This window comes from Micropterus salmoides, unplaced genomic scaffold (genome assembly GCF_014851395.1).
Source record: "Micropterus salmoides isolate LMB-PRFRI ecotype aquatic unplaced genomic scaffold, ASM1485139v1 Ms_hic_scaffold_1, whole genome shotgun sequence".
In the NCBI taxonomy this organism is placed as follows: Eukaryota; Metazoa; Chordata; class Actinopteri; order Centrarchiformes; family Centrarchidae; genus Micropterus; species Micropterus salmoides.
The window spans coordinates 15,023,197-15,046,335 of NW_024040040.1; the positions used below are offsets into that span (position 1 = coordinate 15,023,197).

The 23,139-nt window shown below is 37.7% G+C and overlaps 2 protein-coding genes across 3 annotated transcripts in view; both read right to left on the bottom strand.

Moving 5' to 3' along the window:
- si:ch211-132g1.7 (prostaglandin F2 receptor negative regulator) overlaps positions 1-2,879 on the bottom strand; it is a 70,362-nt gene extending 67,483 nt beyond the window's left edge. The window contains exon 1 of the mRNA XM_038719567.1: positions 2,543-2,879. Within this exon, the coding sequence (XP_038575495.1) occupies positions 2,543-2,594 (52 nt within the window). The 5' untranslated portion in view covers positions 2,595-2,879. The remainder of the gene's footprint in view (positions 1-2,542) is intronic.
- A 5,206-nt stretch (positions 2,880-8,085) lies between these two features.
- On the bottom strand, positions 8,086-21,408 carry LOC119903450 (T-cell surface antigen CD2-like). 2 transcript variants are annotated; one of them, XM_038719639.1, is made up of 9 exons: positions 21,247-21,408; positions 20,099-20,177; positions 15,181-15,478; positions 14,788-14,864; positions 14,151-14,322; positions 13,618-13,680; positions 13,353-13,430; positions 10,817-11,052; positions 8,086-10,696 (listed from the first exon to the last, which is right to left on the bottom strand). In XM_038719639.1, exons 3-9 carry the CDS (start codon positions 15,236-15,238, stop codon positions 10,604-10,606), a joined length of 777 nt encoding a protein of 258 aa, XP_038575567.1. In that variant the 5' UTR covers positions 15,239-15,478; positions 20,099-20,177; positions 21,247-21,408; the 3' UTR covers positions 8,086-10,603. The 2 variants fall into 2 exon arrangements, with proteins under 2 accessions (XP_038575567.1, XP_038575560.1); XM_038719632.1 differs by having other exon boundaries at positions 14,151-14,325.
- Between the last annotated feature and the right edge of the window lie 1,731 nt (positions 21,409-23,139).

Below are 23,139 nucleotides of genomic sequence, written 5' to 3' on the forward strand. Positions count from 1 at the left end.
CTGATAGATGGAACAAGGTCAGTTTGATTTGATGGGAATTACCACAATAAGTCAGTTTAGGTATGGATCTAGACATACGCTCATTTGAACACTGAAAGTCTGAAAAGTACAAGTTTTGTGCTATGAATTCTTCAGTGTTACAGTAGATCAGTTTCATGGTTGAGCCCTTTCAGCCTTTCACCAACAATAAATCAACTCATTGCCCGCATCAAGCAGCTATTTCTGGTAACTGATTAGATTTTTTGGATCTACATAAAACACAACAATCAAAGGGGTAAGAACACTTACTTCCAACATGGTCAAATGAAACAGATTTTACAAGCTAAGATATAATCATAAAAACATGTCAGACACATCTGTGCGACACTACGCTAAAAACATTAGGGCAGCCGCGATTGTCAGACTAAAATGCAAATGCTGTTACAAGAAATGAAACTGAAAGTCTGGTGGTCACATTGAAGGGGAAGTCAAGGTCCGACCAAGCGGCTCTTCATCCTCTTGGGAATTTGAATGTGCAAAGCAAATTTCATGCCATTGTGGCCACGATATGTTGGCAACCCAAGACACTGCAAAAGTGATAGTTCTGGATTTTTAAGAGAGACTGTATGAGGTACTTATCCGTAGTCAGTGTATTACCTGCAGTAGATGGCGTCCCCATTTTGAATAAGCAGAGTTGTACAAGTACGGAAGCTAAACAATGTCCTGCTGTGGACAGAGTCAACAGCAAAAACTATTTTAGCCCCCTAAAGGCCCACCAAAAAAACTAAAACAAATTTGTATCAGTCCAAGTATACGCTATATTTGGAATATTTTCAGCGCTTAACAGCGCTTGAATTTTGCAGATGCTCTTTTCCTTTATACTGAGCGCAAGTTGTGTTTATGCATAGAAATACTGAAGGTATAGGAAAAATGTTGTACCAAAGGAAATGGCTGTCTGATGGCAAGGTAAAGCGCTGAAAATGTTCAAATAATAGGGTACACAGATTTTTTCCCTTTGGGCCTACTTTTAAGTGGCTGAAACACATGTTGCTGCTGACCGTGTCCACAGCAGGACATTGCTTAGCTTTGGTACCTGTACAACTCTCTGCTTCTCCAAACTGGGGATATGCTGACTGCCATCTACTGCAGGTAATGCACTGACCATGGATAAGTACCTCACACAGCCCCACTTCAAAAATCCTGAACTATCTATTTAAGGACTAGGTCCCAGAGCAGGTTAGCAACATCTTCAGAGTTATTGCATGCTGTCAAGAGTGTAACGCGGTCTGTGTTATTAGCGTTGAGTTTAGCTGAAGCATGACAGACCCCACGTTAGTTAAGGACGTCATTGGGACACTGTGGACCACTTTAACATCTGCAGCGTCAGGATCATGGTCAGGATACACTCACACACACACACACACACCTACAGGAAAACACACCACAGGAGAGCTGGCGACATTTGATCATCTTACACAGCAATAATTTAAGCCATCTCACATACACAGACACACTCACATGACAGCTCCTATGACGTTCACCGTTATGCTCACAAACATATGGCAACTGCATTGGTAAACCCTGTTTAGCCTGGTTTGGCCCCGAGGTAGGCCAATGAACAAGTCCTGGATTGTCCCTGTGGTGAAAACCAGCCTGATAATTAATCAGCAGGGTTTGACTCTGGTATAAATACAAGGCTAATTGTGATGACCAGACCAGTTGGACTTCCAAGAGTACTCATGGGACCTTGTCAAAGCTGGTCACCTCATGTTGGCCAGTTGGTCTTAATGGAAGTTCAGCCTTCTTGACAATGAGGCTGACTGATAATCAGACTTTGACTACTGTATGTTCTCTTTCTCCCTTAAAATAGTATTTTCTCCTCCCCATGACAGAACTGTCACTCACACAGACTGTTTTCCATTTAAGTTAAATAACACAAAGGAGGGTTTTATGTCTTCAATTCACTACATTAGCTAAACGCAATTGTACAGCAGCTTCACCACAGTTAATTTAACCTTACCGATAGGTGCAATTCACCCTCCCAGGGTGAATCATGCCAAATTCAGTTTAATATTATGGCGTATGGCAATATTGCTTGTCGTCACATGCAGACATCTCTGACAACATATGTTATTAAATTATTTTAAAAACCCTGTATTCACTCTTCAATTCGGCATAATCCAACACATAAAGCAACGCTTATGTTTCACTTACATTTGAACTTTTTGAGTATGTTTGCTTGTTGAACTCCTGAACTTCTTCTTCCATCAGAATATACAGCGCATGGCAGCAGCAGTGTAAGCCAGTTTAAAAGGGTTTTAAATAAATTGAAATTAAGTGTTGTATGATGGATTGGCTATAAGCCGAACTGGCTAATAGGTGTGAAAGATATGGAAAATGTTGGATATTTTACAACGCATGTAACTTACGTGCGCCGACAAGCAAGTGAACATTTAATTGACGTATTTCTAAATGCAGTTCAACATTGGTTACTCGCTGGAGAATGTCGACACGTATGGCAGTTAATTAGCTGCTTGTAGTCAAGCAAAGAAACGTTTCTTACCGAGCATTAAAACACCAAACACGAGCGTGAGGAGGCAGTTATCCATTTTCATTCCTGTCCTCAACCACTCTTATCTTTTGTCCTTAATTTCCCCCCGTTTTCTTTGTCCTGTGTGTTGGGGGGTAACGCCAGTCCTCCCCCGCCGCTGTCGGTCAATCCAATAAAACTCTCAGATCTGAGCAGTCAGTCCGCACCGGACACCGGGCGGAGCCGCAAAGCAAAACGGATGCACGCCGAGGTGGCTAATCCAGTAAAACGCAGTCCAAATGCCGACGGGAGCGTTTACACACACTGACACTGAACCGCTCTAATGTGTGCATTGAATGAGGGCGAGATTGATAGAGAGGCTGAGAGAGAGAGAGAGAGAGAGAGAGAGAGAGAGTGGCCGGAAGTTAGGTGACGGTTCTGAAGGAGGAGTGCAGGAAAGCAGGGAAGTCCCAGGTAGAGAGAGAAATAACCCCAAATCAGTCTGTCACAAAGTTTATGGTGCAGAGATTAGTCTTCGTTACATGTCAGATATTGTCCAGTAAGTGTGGAGCTCCTCTGATGTGATTGATTCCTCGCTCATACAGATTCAATTACTCCTGCTTGTCTATAAATCTCTTAGTGGTTTATCTGAACGCTGTTATGAATTTGAATCTTGGAATTTGAAAAAAAAAATCAATCATGACCTCCAAAGTGCCAAATGGTACAACATTTTTTGGGAAAATACACTTAACCTCACATGTCTGTATGGTAAATATGTAACTGGAGCCAGCCAGTTAGCTTAGCTTAGCATAAAGACTAACTAGATCTTCCTAAAGTCTCCACTGTCTGCCTGGAAACTGGTCCCCTCTATGAAATAGTCACACAACTTCCCAAATTGTAGATTTTACCCTTTTTGCATGGCCCAAACATACGAAATATAACGTGTTCCTTTGTGAGCTTTAGACGTTCTGGTACTGTTAACCTTTGTACCGAGCCAGGTTAACTGTTTGCCCCTGTTTCTAGTCTTAATGCTTAGCTAACTGACTGCTGGCTCCTGTTACATTAATTTAACAAGCAGACACTAGAGTGGCTTCAGTCTTCTTATTTAACTCTCAGCGAGAAAGTGAATAAGAGTATTTCCCAAAATCTTTATGTCCAGCGTAGGCGTTATGCTGGTCTATGCTGATTTTCCAGCAGGGTCACTTTGATAAACACAGCTTCCTCCATATTTCATAATGTATGCCTACATAGATGTTGCTAAATTTTGATACTGGATATTTTAAGTTTAGAGCATGGTGAGGTGGAGTGTTAATGTGGTGTGTTTAGGGACAACAGGAAGAAAAGCCTGTTTTGGTGCCCTGTGGAGTTTCCTTGTGAACAAACAAAAGTTCAGTTCAGTTCGTTTACATTCAGTCTTTCTCTGTGTATCCTTGAGGTTCTAACAAATGTGTTGAACGAATTTCCTTTCTCATAAAAGATCAACAACATAAAAGCATTTAAATCCAGCATTGTTTACATCCATGTTCACTTGCTAGCAGCCAACTTCTTCTTCTCCTTTTTTAAACACTTTGAATTTATGCAATTAAACCTGCTTTACAGTTTCCAGTAAGCTACTTTTTTTTTAATCATAGAGGAAGAAGCCTGTCCGTTGGATAGATGCAGGTGGTTATTGTAAAAGCCGCAAACTCAAATTCTGGTTTTCAATTTTTAACTACTGACAATGCATGACCACTTCATGTAACTGGCAGCTGCATTGTGTGGGTTCGTAATGAAGACACTGTGACACCAGGACTGTCTCAAAGTGAAATGTAATAAAGCAGAACCTCACTGTAAAAACAACTGTCCCACACAAATTAAGTAGTTACATGACTGCGTATGCATCATCAGTGCCAACAAATACAATATATATAACAAACCATCAGAAACAATAGCATGAATTTTAAAGTTAAATGCTAGAAATGAAATCCACCTCTACCAAGAGTAGAAAGGGAGGAGATGGAAATAATAGCAGGCACCAGAGAAGAAGAGATGACAGAGGTGGGGACTAAAATACACAGTTTACACATTCTAACAACGCTATAGATGTTTTTGTAATTATACAAACAATATGATCATACAAGTGACCCAGTAACACTGAAATAAATTCCTGTGAGAACTACATATTAGAATGAATTGCCTTTTAAAAACGTAGCTGTTTTAAATGGTTTGAAACAATATTCCAACATCCATATCTCCAAAAATGTTAATTTCCCCTGCATGCCGCTTTCTTTAACAAGGTTGACACATGCCTGTTGCCAGTTCCAGTCCTGTGACCGGGCCCACGCTGTGTATTTACACAGACCCACCACGGCAGGGCAAAGTTCACCGTTCAGACAGAGAGGGGAGGAGGAGGTGAGATGTTTGGGTTTATAACCTCCGGGTCAAAAGTTACATCATGGTGGGTCAGCTGGTGGGATACATTATGTGAGGATCCTATTTTTAAAATGCGTGTGGGGCACAGAGGAATCAAACCAACGTGTGACACATACTACTGTATGTAGTCTCAACACGGTGGCTTCTGTTCCTCACACAACATCTGTTCAAACAGACGCACACAGACACACACCGGACACAGTCTTATCTTACTGCCTACTCCTCCATCAGTCATTAACCAGGTCAAGGCACTGGATCTTAATGGACTAACAGTCTTTTATTTCAAACCAACCATGATGCATTTCAGATGATAAACCAGACTTGAAATCTCTTTACCATTTCAGACTTGTTTACTGTAAGAAAGCAGGATCAAAAAAGCTAAAAGCTGCAGGCAAAGAATAATGTGGTAATGTACAGAGTCAGAAAACTATAAAATAAAACATCATACCAGCATCAAAAAGTTTTAAAACCTCAGTTTGAATGTTTGTACTTGCAGTAGTAGTAAGCTTTAACATGGATTCAATCTTTTTATCTATACAGGCAGATCTGTTCTTGTTATAGCAGCAATGCATCAACCTTGTGAAAGAGGCTAGTTTGGTCATGTTGTATGGTTGGAGGTAAAGGGATTTATAAAGTTGTTCAGAATTCATTGATTTAAAGTGAAATCTGACAACTTCTCCCCCTCACTTTAATGATTTAATTTTTAAAAGCTTGGGTGAGATGTGACCGTTCTGCACGGTTTGGTGCATTTTCATTCTTTTTCAAAAGGAATTTTAAATGATCATTCAACAACAACAAAAAAAAAAAATCAGGATTGAAGAAGAAACCAATTTGAAAAAAATGCATTCATGCAATAAACTTATATCACTGAACATCAATGAAAATATTTCTATTGATCGTACACCTTGTGTCTGCACGCTGAATTAATTTGTCTTCTCTTTATGCATTTGGGTTCACTGGATGGTGATTTCAGTGAGAGGAAAAATAGAATAAAGTTAGATTAAACTCTTGGGACAATTACAGATCTAAATTCACTATCACTATCAACCTCAGTTTGTTGTGGTGCGACAATTCACCTTAACATGACCATGCTGACCTATTGTAGAAAACATGGACATGTAGCACCATCTTCTGGAGCTTGGACATCACAGATTTAGGAAAGTGCTATTAATGCATAAAACCTTAAATCTGGACAGTAATCTTAAAGCAGGGTGAGGATAATTTTCTTGGACTTGTTATATGTGTTTTCTCTGTGGTCTGTGTCATCACCATCATGACTTATATCACCTAGAACTTTAAAACAATTACAACTCACTTCTAATATATTGATCTGATCACGTTTATAGATTGGCATTGGCATGTATTTTTTTCTTTTTATTAAAGCCAGTGAGTTTTGAAAGGAGGATTAGGGGGTTGGTGATTCACTAAAAAGGTAACACTTTAGTTTGACTACTGTTACAACTGATCCCAAACTTCAGCTGACCGGCTCTGTGGACATGAAGCTACAGCACCATCTAGTGGAGATAATAAGTCAATACAAGTAAAAAGCTGAAAATGTGACGTTTTCTTTTAGTTTGTTCTGGATGCCTTTTGATAGATGTTTCTAACTTAAATTTATTCCACTGCAAAATGAAACAGTATTAAATAAAAAGGTGCACGCTGTGTTACCAATAAATCAATGCCAATAAGGAATCAATATGTCTACTGAGGAACTGAACGCTAACATCTACCTGTAGTTACAGCTGTAGGAAAGAATGACAGAGTATTGGCAGAACAGCAGGATTAGTGACATTAATAATAAAGTAAGTAGCAAAGTACAATAATTAGACATAGAAGTAGAATAAACAGAATAAATCCCTGACAATAGAGACTGATATGTATAGAAAATATAGTGCTTGTACATCAGTATTCCCCGTCAAGGTGATAATTTTATGCAATGTGTGGCAAGGTGCTAGGATGGTGCTCGCATATATTAACAATGAATACAGTTTTAGGCTGGTTTGTTCCTGGCTGATGTGTTATCAATGAATCCCATAGGTCTGTGGTTCCCAATCAAGGGGTTCGGACCGCCTAAATAGGTCGCAAGATAAAAGTCATGTGAAGAAGGAGATGATAAATTATGGCTCTTTTGCATCGCCATGATGACTCATTATTCATTATTAAACAGGAAGTTGTCCAATCTGCCCCACTTCTAACATTTTGGTAAGACTCCCACATTTAAAAAAAGTTTGCTGTGTCTCCATTGACATACACATTTTTTCTGAAGTAAATTCCCATGGAAGGGGAGGGACTTAGACTCTTAACTCTAGAGTTACAGTCACTGTGCTACCTACTGGCAAAAGGAGGTAAGTGTTGTGAGAATCATCCTTTCATTTACATGAAAATTTCCCGATGTGGTCCACACTTGATGTACTGCAACATTTTTATGCTGTAGTATTATTGTATAATTAGTGAATGTTCTGTAGGGACATTTAAGTCCTTCCAAAACACACTAATTTTCAGAGCCGTTCCAATAACTCCTGTTGTCTTGTGAAATAATGATAAGTTTTAGGCTTCTACAAAATGTTTAAACAAAACAATTTGAGAAGTAAATAAATTTTAGAGTCATCGATGTGCAATAAACGCTCAACTTTTGGATCAATGTTTAAAACAACTGTTCACACATTACACTGGAAACTATGACAAGAGCATAATATATTAAGAGGGAATGAAAGGTGTGACAATCATTAAACAGCAGGACTGCGTGGGTGTGGTGTAACAGCAGTAAAACATTATGAGGCAGAGAAGTAGTGAAGAAAATTAAAATGCATTCAAATTCATGAAATAAAAGATCACTTCAGAATAGCTGCAAAAATTTCTTTGATGGTAAATTTGGTAATTTTCTGTTGATATAAAGCTGCAAGCATACAGGAAAACCTCTCTCTCTCTCTCTCTCTCTCTCTCTCTCTCTCTCTCACACACACACACACACCAGATAATAATCATGCACTCAGCATGTAGAGCTCGAAACCACAAACACATTTGAGCAAGAAAAGACACAGGATATGCAACTGATACACACTCACACACACATCTACCAACCCACCTACACACAGACACATACCAACGCTGTCTGCCTGTGTATTCAGCCTGAAAAACAACGAGTTGCAGAGGTGAAGATGACGCAGTTTGAAACCACTTGTATTTTACTTGAAAAGTCGCATCGTAGTTTACACAACTGATTTTAAAACTTTAAGACAGTTTCAATGGACATTTTTACATTAAAAGCATATACTTCAAGGGATACAATGCAGATGCTTTTGTATGGTGGTCTTGTAGATAAATAAAAAACGGTTCCTTGTATGTTTCTTGGATATAAACACATGTATGACATTTATTTACATTGTTATTATTATTATTATGGTCATCTCGCAGGGTTGTGAGATGAGCAAGTGCCTTAAAATAAAGCAGAAATGAAACACAGTTTGTCAGGAATAGAAAATGTGACCTGTCTCTGTTTGATTTATCACAGTCGTAAACATTTCTTTTATTCATCACTTCACAACACAAATTCCAAAAAGATATTACAAAGAACTGCATAGTTTGTATTGTTGTAAAACTTACACTAAAAAGCTGCCCTGTAAGTGATTCTTACAATAAAAACATTTCATATAACATTCTTTTTTTGCAGCCTGTCTGGAAATAAAAATAAATTTAAATGAAACTGAAGCAGTGCACCAAACCGTCTGGGACAATGTAAATGCAACCTTGAAATACATAATGGAATATACCATTTTCCACAACTGTGCTGTGCAAACTTCCTTGCAGATAGCAAATAAACTGTAAAATATAATTGGTTTTTGTGAAATTAAATGCCAAACAAATTATTGTTTAAAGTAACAATTTGAGAAGGGAAGGAAAGAAGGGAAACAATTACCCAAATTCAAGTACCAGCACCTCCAAAGACTGCTGGTTGCTTTGAAACCTCTGGGTGACATATGAACCTTGTCTGACCATAGACCTGCTGTAAAACCACCACATGTGGATTTCACATTTTAGTCTGTCTACAAATTCTACAAACAAGATATAATGAGTTAATTAGTGAGCTTTAGAGGCGCTGGCAGTTGGACTGTTACCTTCAGACAGAGCCAAACTAACGGTTTCCCCCAGTTTTCAGTCAGTTCAGTCTTTATGATAAGCTAAGCTAACTGCCGTATTCAGAGTACCACCATGAGAATGGTAATCACTTGTGTTCAATGTAATAATTTATTTGTGCTACTGTCACTTTTTCCACAACTGAAAATCTAGTCATGAAAGAATGAAAAACAAGTAACAAGGGAGAGGATATGAGCAATCTGCAAGAGCCATGGATCGTAACGGGTTTTTGACCGTGTTTTGCAAAAGAGGGTTGAGTAAATATGGTGGACTACACTGTGCTGGTAATGGACCGGGCCTTAAGTAAACTCTGGATTAAAAGGTACTCTCAAACCTTTTCTTGACTCTTGTGGATTTTTATGTACATTGGGTACTCCTGGATTGTGTGTACGACACACATAAGTGTACACGCGTCAGGCTAAGATAGACTTCTTGCAGAATAGTGGCCTTGGACTTTGTCATTGGAAAACGGGCACAATATCAGGCATGACACAAGTTTTCTTGTTCATACAAAGTTCATACAACTAAATGTACTCCCTGGATTTAGGGGTTAATTCAAAGCTACCTTTACCTTTAACTCACGGTGTGATTACCAGTTGTGTGTTCGAAATCCTATACAACCATACTATTTTGTATGCCAGAAAAAGATTTAGTATGTCCCAATACCTAGCGTGGGAATGAGCTTGTCATTTATATAACATTACATTTAGTTGACGCTTTTATCCAAAGCGACTTACAATTGCTATACATGTCAGAGGTCACACGCCTCTGGAGCAACGAAGGGTTAAGTGTCTTGCTCAGGGACACAATGGTGGATGGGTCACAGTGGGGGATTGAACCCGGGTCTCTCACACTAAAGGCAGGCGTCATATCCATCGAATGTAATGCGAGAGTGTGAGGCAGATTATGGGTTAGAGGTCTTGTATTTGTCTTTATGTAAGTAAGAACATTTTGCAGGTGATGTTATACAAGTACACTTATTGTTGTTGTTGTTGTTGTATGTTTTTTAGTTTTTAATCTTTAAAGTGTGCTCTTCCTGTGTATTTGACATTATGTTTGTTTATATGGAAAGGAAACATAGCAATAGCATGTTTTGTTGTCTCTGGAAGTGATGCTTCACAATAATAATATTTGAAATATATAATAAAGTAATTTAACAATTTAATAGTTGAAGTGATTTCAAGATTATAATGAATCACTTACATATTTTACAAAGTAGGGCAGTCTAGGTTTGCTCATCATGTCATAATAAAACGAAAGCTTAATAAGATTAATAGTTTGAGTTTAATAAGCATCTTTTTGTTTAGTTTTTATTTGATAAAACTGTTAGTTTGTTTAAATTGATTTTCACCACATCCTGATGAAATCATGATACTTAATGCCAAGGAGAGGCCAAAGAGGAGAGAAGTGTTTTTAATGTGCTTTTCCTGGCGGAGTTGAATTCATCTTCAGAAGATGAGAAGAAGGGAGGAGAGATTCAAAACAGGATTAAAAATGATGATTAGAAGAAGAGCAGGTGAACCCAGAAACTAAACTCCTCACAGGGTGTTACACTCTTGGCGTTTTGGGGGCTTTCTTCCTGGGCTGAGGCAGAGGAGGAGGCTGCTCATCATCAACGTTGTCGACCGGTTTGGGTGCCTGCTGGGAAGTGAACAATAGGGTGTCCGATCAGATGCCACACTGATAACCTGCACCATGATGCTAAAGAGTTATTTCCTAAATGCTACAGATTAACAACACATGGTTTTCATCATCTCCTACCTGCGCAGCTCTCCTGGGGCTGGGCAGAGGGTGACCATGGTCGGGGGCTCTGGGACGCTGCTGGTCGCGGTGCTGCTTGGAGCGATGTTGGCGAGGACCAGTGTGGCCGGCCGGCTGCTGCTGGTGGTGGTGAGGATGGTGGTGATGATGATGATGTTGTTGATGTTGTTGATCGGCAGCGTATTGATGTTGTTGCTGTTGCTCATTGGTCCATGCCAAACGAAGCTCTCCCTCGTCTGTTAAGTATGAAAAAAAGCACAGATGACAGACCAGACAGAGTGATTTATCGTATGTCTTTATATTTATCCATCCATCCATCCAACCATCCATCCATCGTCAACCGCTTATTCTGCGTACAGGGTCGTGGGGGACTGGAGCCAATCCCAGCTTACATTGGACGAAAAGCGGGGTACACCCTGGACAGGTCGCCAGTCCATCGCAGGGCGTCTTTATATTTATACATATTATAAATAACGATTTATTGCTATACCACTACAAATGCTTTATCTTAGAACACGGCTTTGAAGGTTGAGGTCAGCTAAACCAAGAATTTGATCTACATTGTGTTTAGCACACATTGGGCTTTCAGGGGGATGTTGTGGTCATGCTGGAGCTCATATGATTATTAACCACATGTTTGTATTCTTTAAAGTCTCAGACCACCAACCTTTTAGATCTCAGACTATCTAGCTTCTCTCAGTCAGGTGTGGATGGTTATTTTCGTCTTACTTCTGTTAACCTGGAGTGCAGAGGTAATACACAGGCACTCCTCTCAAGTTTATTGACTTTTTTAGAGACTTTATTCTATAAACTGTTTGTTCTTAGTAGTCCTTTTTTAAAATGTGTTTATATTTAGATAGTATAGTTTCCAGCATGATTATCTCTACCAAAAGTTTGACTTGAAACACTTTCCATTTCAACCTCATTAATCAAAACTCAGCTTTGTGATTAAATCTGAAATTCAATAGTTTGTTCTAAACAACTTAGAAGTTGCAGTTCCTAAAGCATTCATAAGATGTTGTGACATATTGTCAAAGCAAAATAAATGCATATCAATGTTTGTTTTTCTTACAAATGTAATTCATGTACAAAATAAACAATACTGGGCCCAACACTGAATTCAAACATTCAAATATTACATAGAGAGTGGGAGGAGCCCCACCCGCTCATTTAATCAGCTTACACTGTCGAAATAAAGCTGCTCTTCAGTTTGTTTTATTAACAAACATTGAAAAACAGAAATTGAAAACATTGCTGCCCATAAATTCAATTTGTGGTAGTTACAGTGTGATGAGAAGTAACATATACAGGGTTGCAAATTGTTTTGTCTTAAAGAGGTGGTATTATGCTCATTTTCAGGTTCAAAATCCTATTTAGAGGTTGTACCAGAACAGGTTTACATGGTTTCATTTTCAAAACAACACCATATTTATATATATATCGATTTAGCTATAGAGTGATACATCTTGTCTCTAAATGATCTTTGTTGGGAGTTGCACATGCACAGTTCCTAGTTAAGGACTACTAGCCAATCAGAAGCAGAGAAAGGTGGGTCAGCGAGAAGACGGTAAACAGCTTCGATTCAGCTGTAGGATACATGTTGCTGACCAGCTTGGCAACATAGACTGGAGCAAAACTTTCAGAGTGGTGAGTTATTAATCTGTAACAAAAGTATCTTTCATCCATAAAGTTTTAACTGAGCTCTGTCTTTACATCACAGTAACAAATGTATGTACATGACTGCCTGGAGGGTAGCTAGTGTTTGGAAGGGAGAGGAGAGGTGTGTGCTGCAGCCAACACATTCTCATCTCAATGTGTCATAACTGACGCTTTCAGACAGCATTAAAAAAGCGTAAGGTTTTTACGCTAAAGGTACCCTTCAGTGTCCGTATGAAACGCCCCCCGTTTGCTACGTTGCAGCAACACAAAGGAGGCTAACCCTACCTGTTAGCACGGCCGATGTGTAGGGTAGGGTTAGCCGGTCGACATGCATAAAGTCAGTGACTTAGGTTTAGGTACTAACATTTCTGATGGTTGTGGTAAGAGTAGGGGCTTCAGGGGGCTGTCAACACCTTTATCACAAACGTAGCTACCTAGCTAGCACCCGGTGCGTCTCACACAGTGAGATAACTACAAATAACTACGCTTTGTCACTCTTTCTCAAATCATCGGTATATGACACCCTGAGATGAGAACGGGCTCGCTGCACCTCAATGTTTTTCCACTGTGTTTTTGAGGGCGTGTCAGACTAGTTGCTCGGCAAGCATTATGACACGTATTTTCTTGTGACATCACAAGAAAGCGGAAGTAAAGGCTGGACTACAAACGAGCTCAGAGTTCAGAGCAGAGTTTTCTGTGGGAGATAGGAACTCCCTTGGGGTGGACTTTGGGCTTTTTCACTTTTCAAACCTATTACATGCACCAAAAAGATATATAAATCAATAAAGGAGAGGGAAAAAGCCAAAAAGAATAATACCACCTCATTAATATGAATTATGACAACAAGCTGGTTTCAAACAAACAAAAAACTCTTTACCCTTCAGTTGCAAGTGTTTTCTCCTTCTGGTTGTGATGCAGCAAACAATGACGATGATCATCAGCAGTACAACAACACCTGATGAGGATGGATAATTACAATAATTTTAAAATGTCAACTCAACAATTGCATATTTCAATCAAGTGTAATTACTTTAATCATAATTCCATGGTATGCAGTTAGAAGAGATATATACAGTTAAAAGATGCATTAGAATATACACTCTGATAAAACATACTGTCTCCGTGGAGGACAGCAAACATACCTCCTCCGACAGCAATGAAAACCCAGATTTCAATTCCATATAGTTCTTCATATAAAAAAGCCTCTTAAAGGGGAAAGAGGAGAAGGAGAAAAACATTGAATAAGTATTAATTTATTGTATTTCTTTTGATATGTGGTCAAAAACTATGACATTTGGAAAGTGGAGCTATCTAATGGACAGTTGACAAATGTGCCTCTTTTCGAAACTTCTTAAGTAATCGCACTGCAACTTATCCAACTCGAGGACACTGAATGAGTGGGCTTATGTTATAATCATTTGATAGATGCAATTATCCTACTAAATTATTTTTAGCCATCAGTAAATTTGCAATTTTCTTGTGTGGAAATTAATGTGATCAAAATGTTTCTGATGAATTAAATCAATAAACAACCTGATCAATATTGAACAGTTCTTATCCATACTGTTTTGCATGCAATTAGGTCTAGTATATAACACATCTGTGTGATTTCCATCAAATGTGAGGAAACGGCCACAGAGAACTGTGGCTGTAGTAGCCAGTGGATCATACTCACTGTGCGTATAGCAGTGTTGGACAACAGGGTCACTGGTCTTACTGCTGACGAGGTTGGAAACTTCGCATTTGAAGGAATCTTTTTCCATAGTTTCAGCATTTCGTGTCAGAGCACTTTTGTTATCCTTCAACTCCTTGTTATTTTGAAACCATTTAAATTTGTTATCCTTGGACTGCTGGGTTAAAATATCATTAATAGATGGATTAATAAAGGCTTGTAAACAAGGGTTATAAGTGTAACATAAAAGACCCGGAGTAAAACTTTGCAGGATATATTATTTGAAAAACTCTGGACGAGACCACAAAGTCAGCTCCAAACACTTTTTAAGGACACATGCTATTTTTTTTAGTGTTTGACCATTTAGTTATCTAATATCCTACAGATTGGAGCTAAACTAGGTAGCTAAAAAATCTGGATATCCAGTACAAATGCTGTGTTTTTGCATTTTTTAAGCTCACATCTTTCTCAGGAATTTCTTGTTATGTGCAGGCCATATGCAGTTAGCTCAAACATGAAAACAACTTGCACACAAATGGTTGAACACTACAGTGTGTACAAAAACATTTTTATGGAGGATTCATTCGGAAAATACTCCACTTATGCACCTTTGTAAATAAAACATATTGTAAATTCTCACCTGACCAACATTGCAGGTTAAAGTAAAATGGGTGTTTTTGACACAGCTGATCGTCACGTTAGGCTTCTGGACAGGGTCTGAGTAGAGTAGATTTGATCAGAACAAACATTATTTGAAGTAGTGCGCATTATGCATTATAAAAACACTGTGATTATCACATCATGACAAACAAAACATGGAAACAAATGTGGTGATCTGAAGTAATGACAGGATATTAAACCACATTTTGTTTTCTGATGTTTGTTGATTATAATGTACAGCTTCTGATGCATCACAACACACTTAAAGACAACCCACTCTGAGATTTAAATCAACGTGAACATATTCAGCACATAAGATGAAAACTTTGTGGCTGCAGACAAAGAAAATGTATCGGAAGTTGTTGGTACCTACCCAGTATACATAATTGTATGCTTTTCAAATTCTGTATTGCTTGTCCATTTTGACCCATGAACCTCGGGGGTGTATATCCCTGTTTTGTTTTTTGACAGACTTTTCAGCTTCAGTGATCCATTTTCAGAAACATCCTCTTTGGACCCGGTGAGATATTTGTTGATCGGTTGTCGATAAAAGACTGTTACATCATTGTGCTTCCATTTCAATTTTTCTAAATTTCCGAGCAGTGTGTGGTTCAGAATCAGAGTCAAGTCCCCGCCTGTAGCTGCATACTGGTCACAGCTAGCCTGAGAATCTGTGGAACAGAAAGAAAGGTGAAGAAATACAAAGAAAAATCAGATGGCACTCATTACATTTAGCAGTCATGTTATTTATGACCCCAAAAATCACATGATAATTCATTTACAGAGTACTGTGATATTTTTGTGCATGTCAACTTCAGTGCTCCTGATATTTTTTATGTTTTTGTTGGCTGCAGTGTCTTTTTCACCATAAAACATTTCCCATATCCAAAAGAAGATTCTTATTTTCAGATTAAACAGCATTAGTTGGGCATGAAGCAGAGTCAAGTTGCTGAAAAGACAAAAAGCAAACCAACAGAGCTCTTACATGTAGTGTGACGTCACTAGAGAAGACTATGTACAACAGTGCCAAATTGTGTACCAATTCGTCTGGAAGATGTTGAGATATTTTACTAGTCAAACCTCTGACTTTCTGGTGGTGCTATAGGAAAAGTCAGGGGATCATAAAAACCTATGGGATTCATCCTATGGAGACTATGAAGCTTGGTACAATACCTCAAGGACGTCCATATAATAGTTATATTAAACATTCTAGTCTGTTGATAGAGTTAGTCCTCAGCTCCTGAGAAGCTGACAGGACAGTGACCAGACTGTCTTCACAACAATGAGTAATATCCATCCATCGATCATCAACCGCTTATCCTGCACACAGGGTCGCGGAGGGGCTGGAGCCAATCCCAGCCGACATCGGCCAAAAGGCGGGGTACAGGACAGGTTGCTAGTCCATCGCAGGATGAGATAATATCAATATAAGTTCCAAAAAGAAAAAAAACTAGATTTCAAGTAGACTCTATGAGGAGTATACAGAAAGAAAATGTCACTGGTTTTATTTCCCCAGCCCACTGTAGCTAATCTCATCATGAAAGTGGGAGATTTAGACATGTGATGGACAAAACAAAAACACTTTAAAACAAGCTGCCGGTGTGGATTAACCTTAACCAGGGAACAATTTAGTGCCATTTTCTCGACATCTATGCTTTGATAATTACACTAACAGCAAATGTTATGAATACAATATAATTATGAACTTATAAATGAAACACGATTATCTCATGTTTAACATGTACTGCTGCAACACTGAGCATTGCAGTTCTTATGTATGTTGGTATGGTTGCTAGTAATGGTGAGGATTTTGGCATAATTTGAGAAACATTTATATTTACAGATTACATAAGTCTACTTTCTTATATTTCCAAGTGTATGCATCTTCTTAGGCACACAAAAAAATTAATGGCTTGTTTGGATTTTTACATATTTATTGGCTTTTTAGTTGTTGGGATTAATTTCATTTTTCATAAATGTCACTGCATGTGACCACGTAAAGAATAAAAACTTTAACCCGCTTGTCTCCTACTCCTTTGTAAGTCTGTATGTATGTGTGTGTGTGTGTGTGTGTGCTGTTCTGTTTGTAAATGTGAAACTGACAAGTCTATGAAATGAAACTCTGCAACCAGACTGCACAGATCGTTTCAACTTGTCACAAAGCCTGAGAGCACTGAAGATGGATGATGTGTATAATATCCTGTGGTCTCTGTTCAGACCACAGTCTGCTGAAAAGACACACAAAGCCAAACAAATTCCCATATATGTCGCCATTAATATCCAGCCTTCACTTTCAAGAGCTTTATAGTTATTTATTGTAAATATATTTAAATGATGTGTTCCATATTACTGGTTTCCTTTTAAAAAAATATACAAAAATTTGATTTGTTTAATTTTTCTAAAAGAAAAATAATGGTGACATGAGTCATTGTTCGATGAAGCAGAACACTAATATTTTTCCACAGAACTGGTGATTTAAGGCCTTCATTGGAACACAAATTTGAGTCACTCGTCAAGACAGGGTTCTTCATGTCAGTGGAAGTTTACACAATGTGGCCTTAAAAACAAGCATTTTCCTTTCCTCCTAAACTTATTTGGCAAAACCATGTGCATGTAGGTAATGGTACATAAATGTAATTTTTAGGAGACAGGAGTGCAGCGATGAAGATGACCCCTTTACTTACCACTGCTCCTCACAGAGTGTGTGAACACCTCTGCAGAGTTTTAATCTAGCAGGAAAATGAGAAGTGCTTTTTGTTGAAGATTATAAGGAAGCCATGAGCTTTTCTCAGCAAAATTTGAATGAATGACTCTGCTGAAGTCTTGAGCAGAAACAAATAATACTACATCCTCTTTCTGTGACACCCACATACTGTTTTTCCATTAATCATCTTCATAATATTTTCCACCAGAAACTGTTTAGTTTTATCAAAAATCCTTTGGTTTCCAGAGAAACAGTTGTATAATCCAAGATCCACAACACTGATTGGCTGGTAGTATTGCTGGCATCACTAACGCTAACCCTTTGTGTCACTATATCTGAATATCACATCTATGCAGTATGCAAGTTTAAATCACCAAAACAGAGAAGTTAGATTCTGAATAAAATTACTTTTTTACCGATTGTGACATCAAACTGAGAGAAGTTATATTGTGCAATTCACACACACCCAGCTTCATACTTCAACGATTTTACATCTCAAAGAGCACAATCAAACATTTCTATTACCCATGATGCCCTCTTAAACACTGTTCCTCTCATCTATCACAATTAGATTACTGAAGCTATCACGTGTTCTAATGTAGTTGTGACTTAAAGGGCCCATATTATATTATGCTTTATTACTAAATATTATGCACTTTTTCATGTCTTTTCATCATAAATATGTGTTTCTGGTGTGCCTAAAGTAGAGCCCAATCAATATGTGATTTTTAAGACAGATACCTATTTTCATGTTTGAGGATCTTTCTTTTCAGAAATGCTTAACAAACAAAAACTATCCCTGGCAGTTATTATGAGACCTCATCAAGATAACATGACAAACTTGTCATAAATAGCACTTTGCACAAAAGTACAGCTGATTGCTGAGTTTTGAGGTGGATCTGTGGCGTCCCAAACATGTGTGTTGCCAACAGGAGGGCTGTATGCAATGATAACACTCATGACATGACTGAAGGATTCTTCCTGTATCTCTCCATTTCTTTTTAGTCATTTATCAGCTGTTAATATTAGCTGTTCTATGAGCACAATACTGATTTATCTGCAATTAGCACACACACACACACACACACACACACACACACACACACACACACACAGCTTTGATGCTGTAACCTGTTCATGACACTGGCCAAACATCAACTATGACATTTTAAACTCAGAGATAAGAAGATCCTCGGTTCGTCTGCAACACCAAAAACTACTTTTTGATGATTCTATGTAAATCATTTGTCTTTCTGTGCATGTACCAAATGCATTTTTGTTTATATGCAGTTACATAAATAAGTAATAGCTGGAGTTTACCTTACAATTGTTTCTTGTAAACAATGATAATATTTTAAAATGTCCTTGTTTTTATCAACTCCTGATCAGATGTACAGGTCATGCAGCAACTCTTAATTTGAAAAGTTTTGAAAACATTTATTACATAGTTCAGCAAAGTGTGATGTTTGACCAAAGAAATATTAAAAAGAAAAGGATTTTAAATTTGAAGAATATACTTGACAGTTTGTTTTTTACACTTTTTTATATTTCTAGATGTATCTGCGCAGAAAGTCTGTGTTTAGTTAAACCATCTATATTTTGTATCACTCAGTACATAACTGTCTCAAACGTGGCTATTATTTGATGCATTTAGAAACATTTATTTCTAGTACATGTGTTGTTTCTTATTTCAGGTGTTGAAATCATATTGTTGCACTTTTGCTTTGCTTCCTGTTCGTCCTCTTTAACCTCATTTCAGACCAATTTTACCACATCAGCACACACAGTTTCTGGTGCAGGTAACGTTCTGGGGTGATTTCTTCTAACTCTGATGTATTGTATTTCTGGCAGAGCTTTCAACTCACATTCACCCGCAATCACAAACATTTTGACAAAGACGTTAACAGAAAAACAAATATAGAACAGATATTTATACTAACAGTATAGTACAGTCAATTTCACCAGATGCTGTTTCAAGTCATTCAACATCAACTTCAGTGGGAAATTGGAACCTTAACCTGTCCATGTCAGTGACTTTAGCTGCAGTATTGTTTTTGTGTTTTGTTGGTTCCCCTTTAGTGCTACAGTGATGAAACAATTCAACACTTTACTGATTCAGTTAACCGCCTTTACTTTTAGATCTAATCTATTATTTTTTGCGAATGTCTGTCAATTCACTTCTCACATTTACAGCATCAGTCCAATGTTCTTGCATGTTTTAGCCCATTTACAGTACATTATGTATACAATACTTAATTAATAAGTTTAAAAACATATTTTTGCACCATACTGATATAAAGGTAAATGTTAAAATTTGTTATAATATAAACTACTACAGCATGCACTGAAAAATATTGGTAACAGAACAACGGAACAAATATCTGGGGCTGAAAACATGTTAAATCACCTAATTTAGAAGTAAAACATTTGAAAAGCAGTAAAGAGTTATTTAGCTGGCCAATGTTTTTTCTTTAAAAGAGTTTTGCTTTCAAAAAATATATGAAAATGTTAGGAATCAGCACTGTTACAAGAAGAAAGTCAAATTGAACTCCTTAAAATCCTCTAATTATAATATTAAGGACAGTACCTGTGGAGGTGATGAGGCAGCAGAGCAGGAGCAGAGTGATGGTGGAGACAGTAGCCATCTTTATCATCATCATATTCAGCTGAAAAGAAGAACAGCCGCTTTCCATTATCAAGGTTATTTCCTGTCAGAGCAGAGTGAGATCACCTCCTTTGTGTGTGCGTCTGTGCATGTTTATGGTTTCTAAAGGAAGTGATCCAAGAGGCCCTATCTTCTTTCAATGTCAAAGAACAAAACACCCAAAGCTAATGTTATATTTAGAGCACACAACGAAATCTTGTTCTACTCTTATTGCTTCAGTAACTAATAATATAATCTTCACCTCCACTTAAAGGTCATTAAAAGGAAAACAAATCACAAATGCCAATCAATTATGTTTTTAAGGTGCACAACAACTTATATTTTAGACTTGAAAGCATTCATTGACATCAGTTAGAAACCACTTCCTCTTGTACTATAGATGTTTTGGGTCAGAAAAGATGACATTATAAACTGACTTAACTTGTTCCTAACCGCCGCTGCATGCCATCATTTCTTTTTTTTTAACCATGTAATGTCAGATCATGCACTTTCCACTTGCATGGCCTTGCTGAAACCTCCTTCTGCAGCACACATTCATATATTAGCCCTATTCTTAACAGTTATTTCATTGGCAAATAACAATTTCATCAATTTTATACACAAAACAGGAAATTATTTATGTAGTTAAGAGTGTCTAAAGAAAGGTAAAATACACAGTTGTAAAGGCTGAACACAATTTGAAACATTTGTTAAAAATGCTCTGTTTTGTATATCTGACCACATCCTCATGAGATTATAGGCTTTTTAAAGTTTGAAAAACATTCATTCATTTTAGCTAATCTGTGATAACTTGAGCACTCTCAAATTTATGTTTTCTCTGAACAAACTTTTTATTCAAGAAGTTAAAAGTTTTGTCAATAAAATTGACATCATTTAAAACTTCTGTGACTGTAATCTCACAGATAAAGTGCAATTTTAATTTTAGAAGAAATAAGTTGCTATGTTTATCAATCCATATTTTGCAGTTTATAAGTTTAAAATTCAGGTGTATTTTTCCAGTTTGAAATTGACTTTTACACCCGCTGCCACAAGGTCAAACTCTAATCCATCTGGAAGATTAAAAATCTTACCTTGCAGGGTTTGACTGGATGAAATGTCAGAACACCATCATCGCCACACAACTTCTCACTTTTAACTGTAATGGTGGCAGATATTGTGCCTAAATAATTTGTTTAGATAGGTTGTGTGCCTTCTCCTGAGTGCCTGTTGCCACACTATGAATGCAGGGGAAATGTGTAACCATATGTAGCTTGAAGTAACGTCAGCTTGTGGTTTCCCTCCACGATCTCTGAGCCATCATGAGACAATAGCTCTCTGTACTTCATAAGGCTAGTTTTAGTCATTTATTTTAAATGTAATCATTGCTCTTGGATGGCGTACATTTAGGGAAACTGTAGGAGATGACACTACATAGATCTTATCTAGCTAATAGTGTAAAATAAAATAAAACAAGTAGCTAACAGAGATATTTTAGCTGTTAACCAGGAATGCGATCAGTTCCACATGTCCTATTGTTATCTAGCAAATCAGCATCCTCAAAATATTTTTTTGCACACAATTAAAGGTGTAATACAGTGATTTAATCACAACACTCAAAATGCATACTAACTGTTAAAAATCTGTGATCTCTAGCCCAAGCTAAAAGAACCCTGATTACATAAATATGACCATCAGGGTTATGTTCTCTAATTTGTAAAAGCGCCTTCAGAGCCAAAGACATAGAGACATCATTCAACTGTGTTCACAGGCTGAGAGAGATAACATACACATAAGACACACACACACATTTTGGTTTGAGTGTTTTTATGGAAACTATTGAAAATAAGAAAAATATAGAATATTACGTCACACTATGTATATACAGTGCTGTGCAAGATTTTTAGACAGGTGTGGAAAAATAAAGTAAGAATGCTTTCAAAAATAGACCATAGTGTATGATTAAAGAATTACACCAATCAGGTGCTAATGATCATAAAGTCAACTGAAACAGCTGTGTGTTAGGAATACAGCTGGGTGAGGAACAGACAAACTCAGTGAACAAAGTGACTGAGTGCAGCAACAAGATAACAAGGTAGTTCAGCAAGGGCTCTCCCATGCTGAAATTTTAAGGAAGACAGAGGTTTCCATATGTGCTGTCAAAGCACTTTTTAAGAAACACATAGAAACGGGCAACACTGAGGACCGTAGACACAAACAAACTTACTGCAGCAGATGAAAGACACATCATGCTTACTTCCTCTCACAGTTCGCAGATGTCCATCAGTGCCATCATCTCAGAGCTAGAAAACAGGAACTGGGGTACAGAAAAATGGAATCTCTGGACTGATGAGTCAAAAATTTTAATATTTGGCTGCAGCAGAAGGCAGTTTGTTTGCCGAAGGGCTGGAATGTTGTACAAGAAAGTGTCTGCAGGCAACAGTGAAGCATGGTGGAGGTTGTTTGCAAATTTGGGGCTGGATTTCTGCAAACAGAGTTGGGGATTTAGTCAGAATGGATGGTGTCCTCAATGCTGAGAGGTACAGACTTATTCATCATACGATACCATCAGGGAGACATCAAAGTTTATTCTGCAGCATAAAAATGGCCCCAAATATACAGTGAAAGTCATTAAGAACTATCATTAGCGTAAAAAAGTACAAGGAGTCCTGGAAGTGATGGTATGGCTCCCAAAGAGACCTGATATCAACATCATTGTCAAAGTTTTGGTATTTTCCTGTTTTCGTGTTTTATTATGTGCTGATTGTGCTCTTGTTCTGTGTTATGTTCATTTTGTTATGCATTCGTTCCATGTTTTCTGTTTTACTTCGTTAAATCTGCCCTCTGGTGTTTTCACATGCTTTACTTCCTGTGCTATTTTGTAATGATCAGTTTCATGTGTCTTTGTCTAGCTTTTTTCCTGTTGTGTCTGATTAGCCCCTCATGTCTTCCACCTGTTCACTCCGTTCCTGCTCATTTCCTCTGTC

Bases quoted from the DNA above. Each gene is read 5' to 3' on its own strand.
- LOC119903450 (XM_038719632.1), bottom strand. From the start codon at position 15,238: ATGGGTCAAAATGGACAAGCAATACAGAATTTGAAAAGCATACAATTA. The intron at 13,681-14,150 runs GTGAGTATGATC...TTCCCCTTTAAG, and splicing joins CCAACACTGCTATACGCACA to AGGCTTTTTTATATGAAGAA. The intron at 10,697-10,816 runs GTAGGAGATGAT...TTCACTTCCCAG, and splicing joins GCCCCAGGAGAGCTGCGCAG to CAGGCACCCAAACCGGTCGA.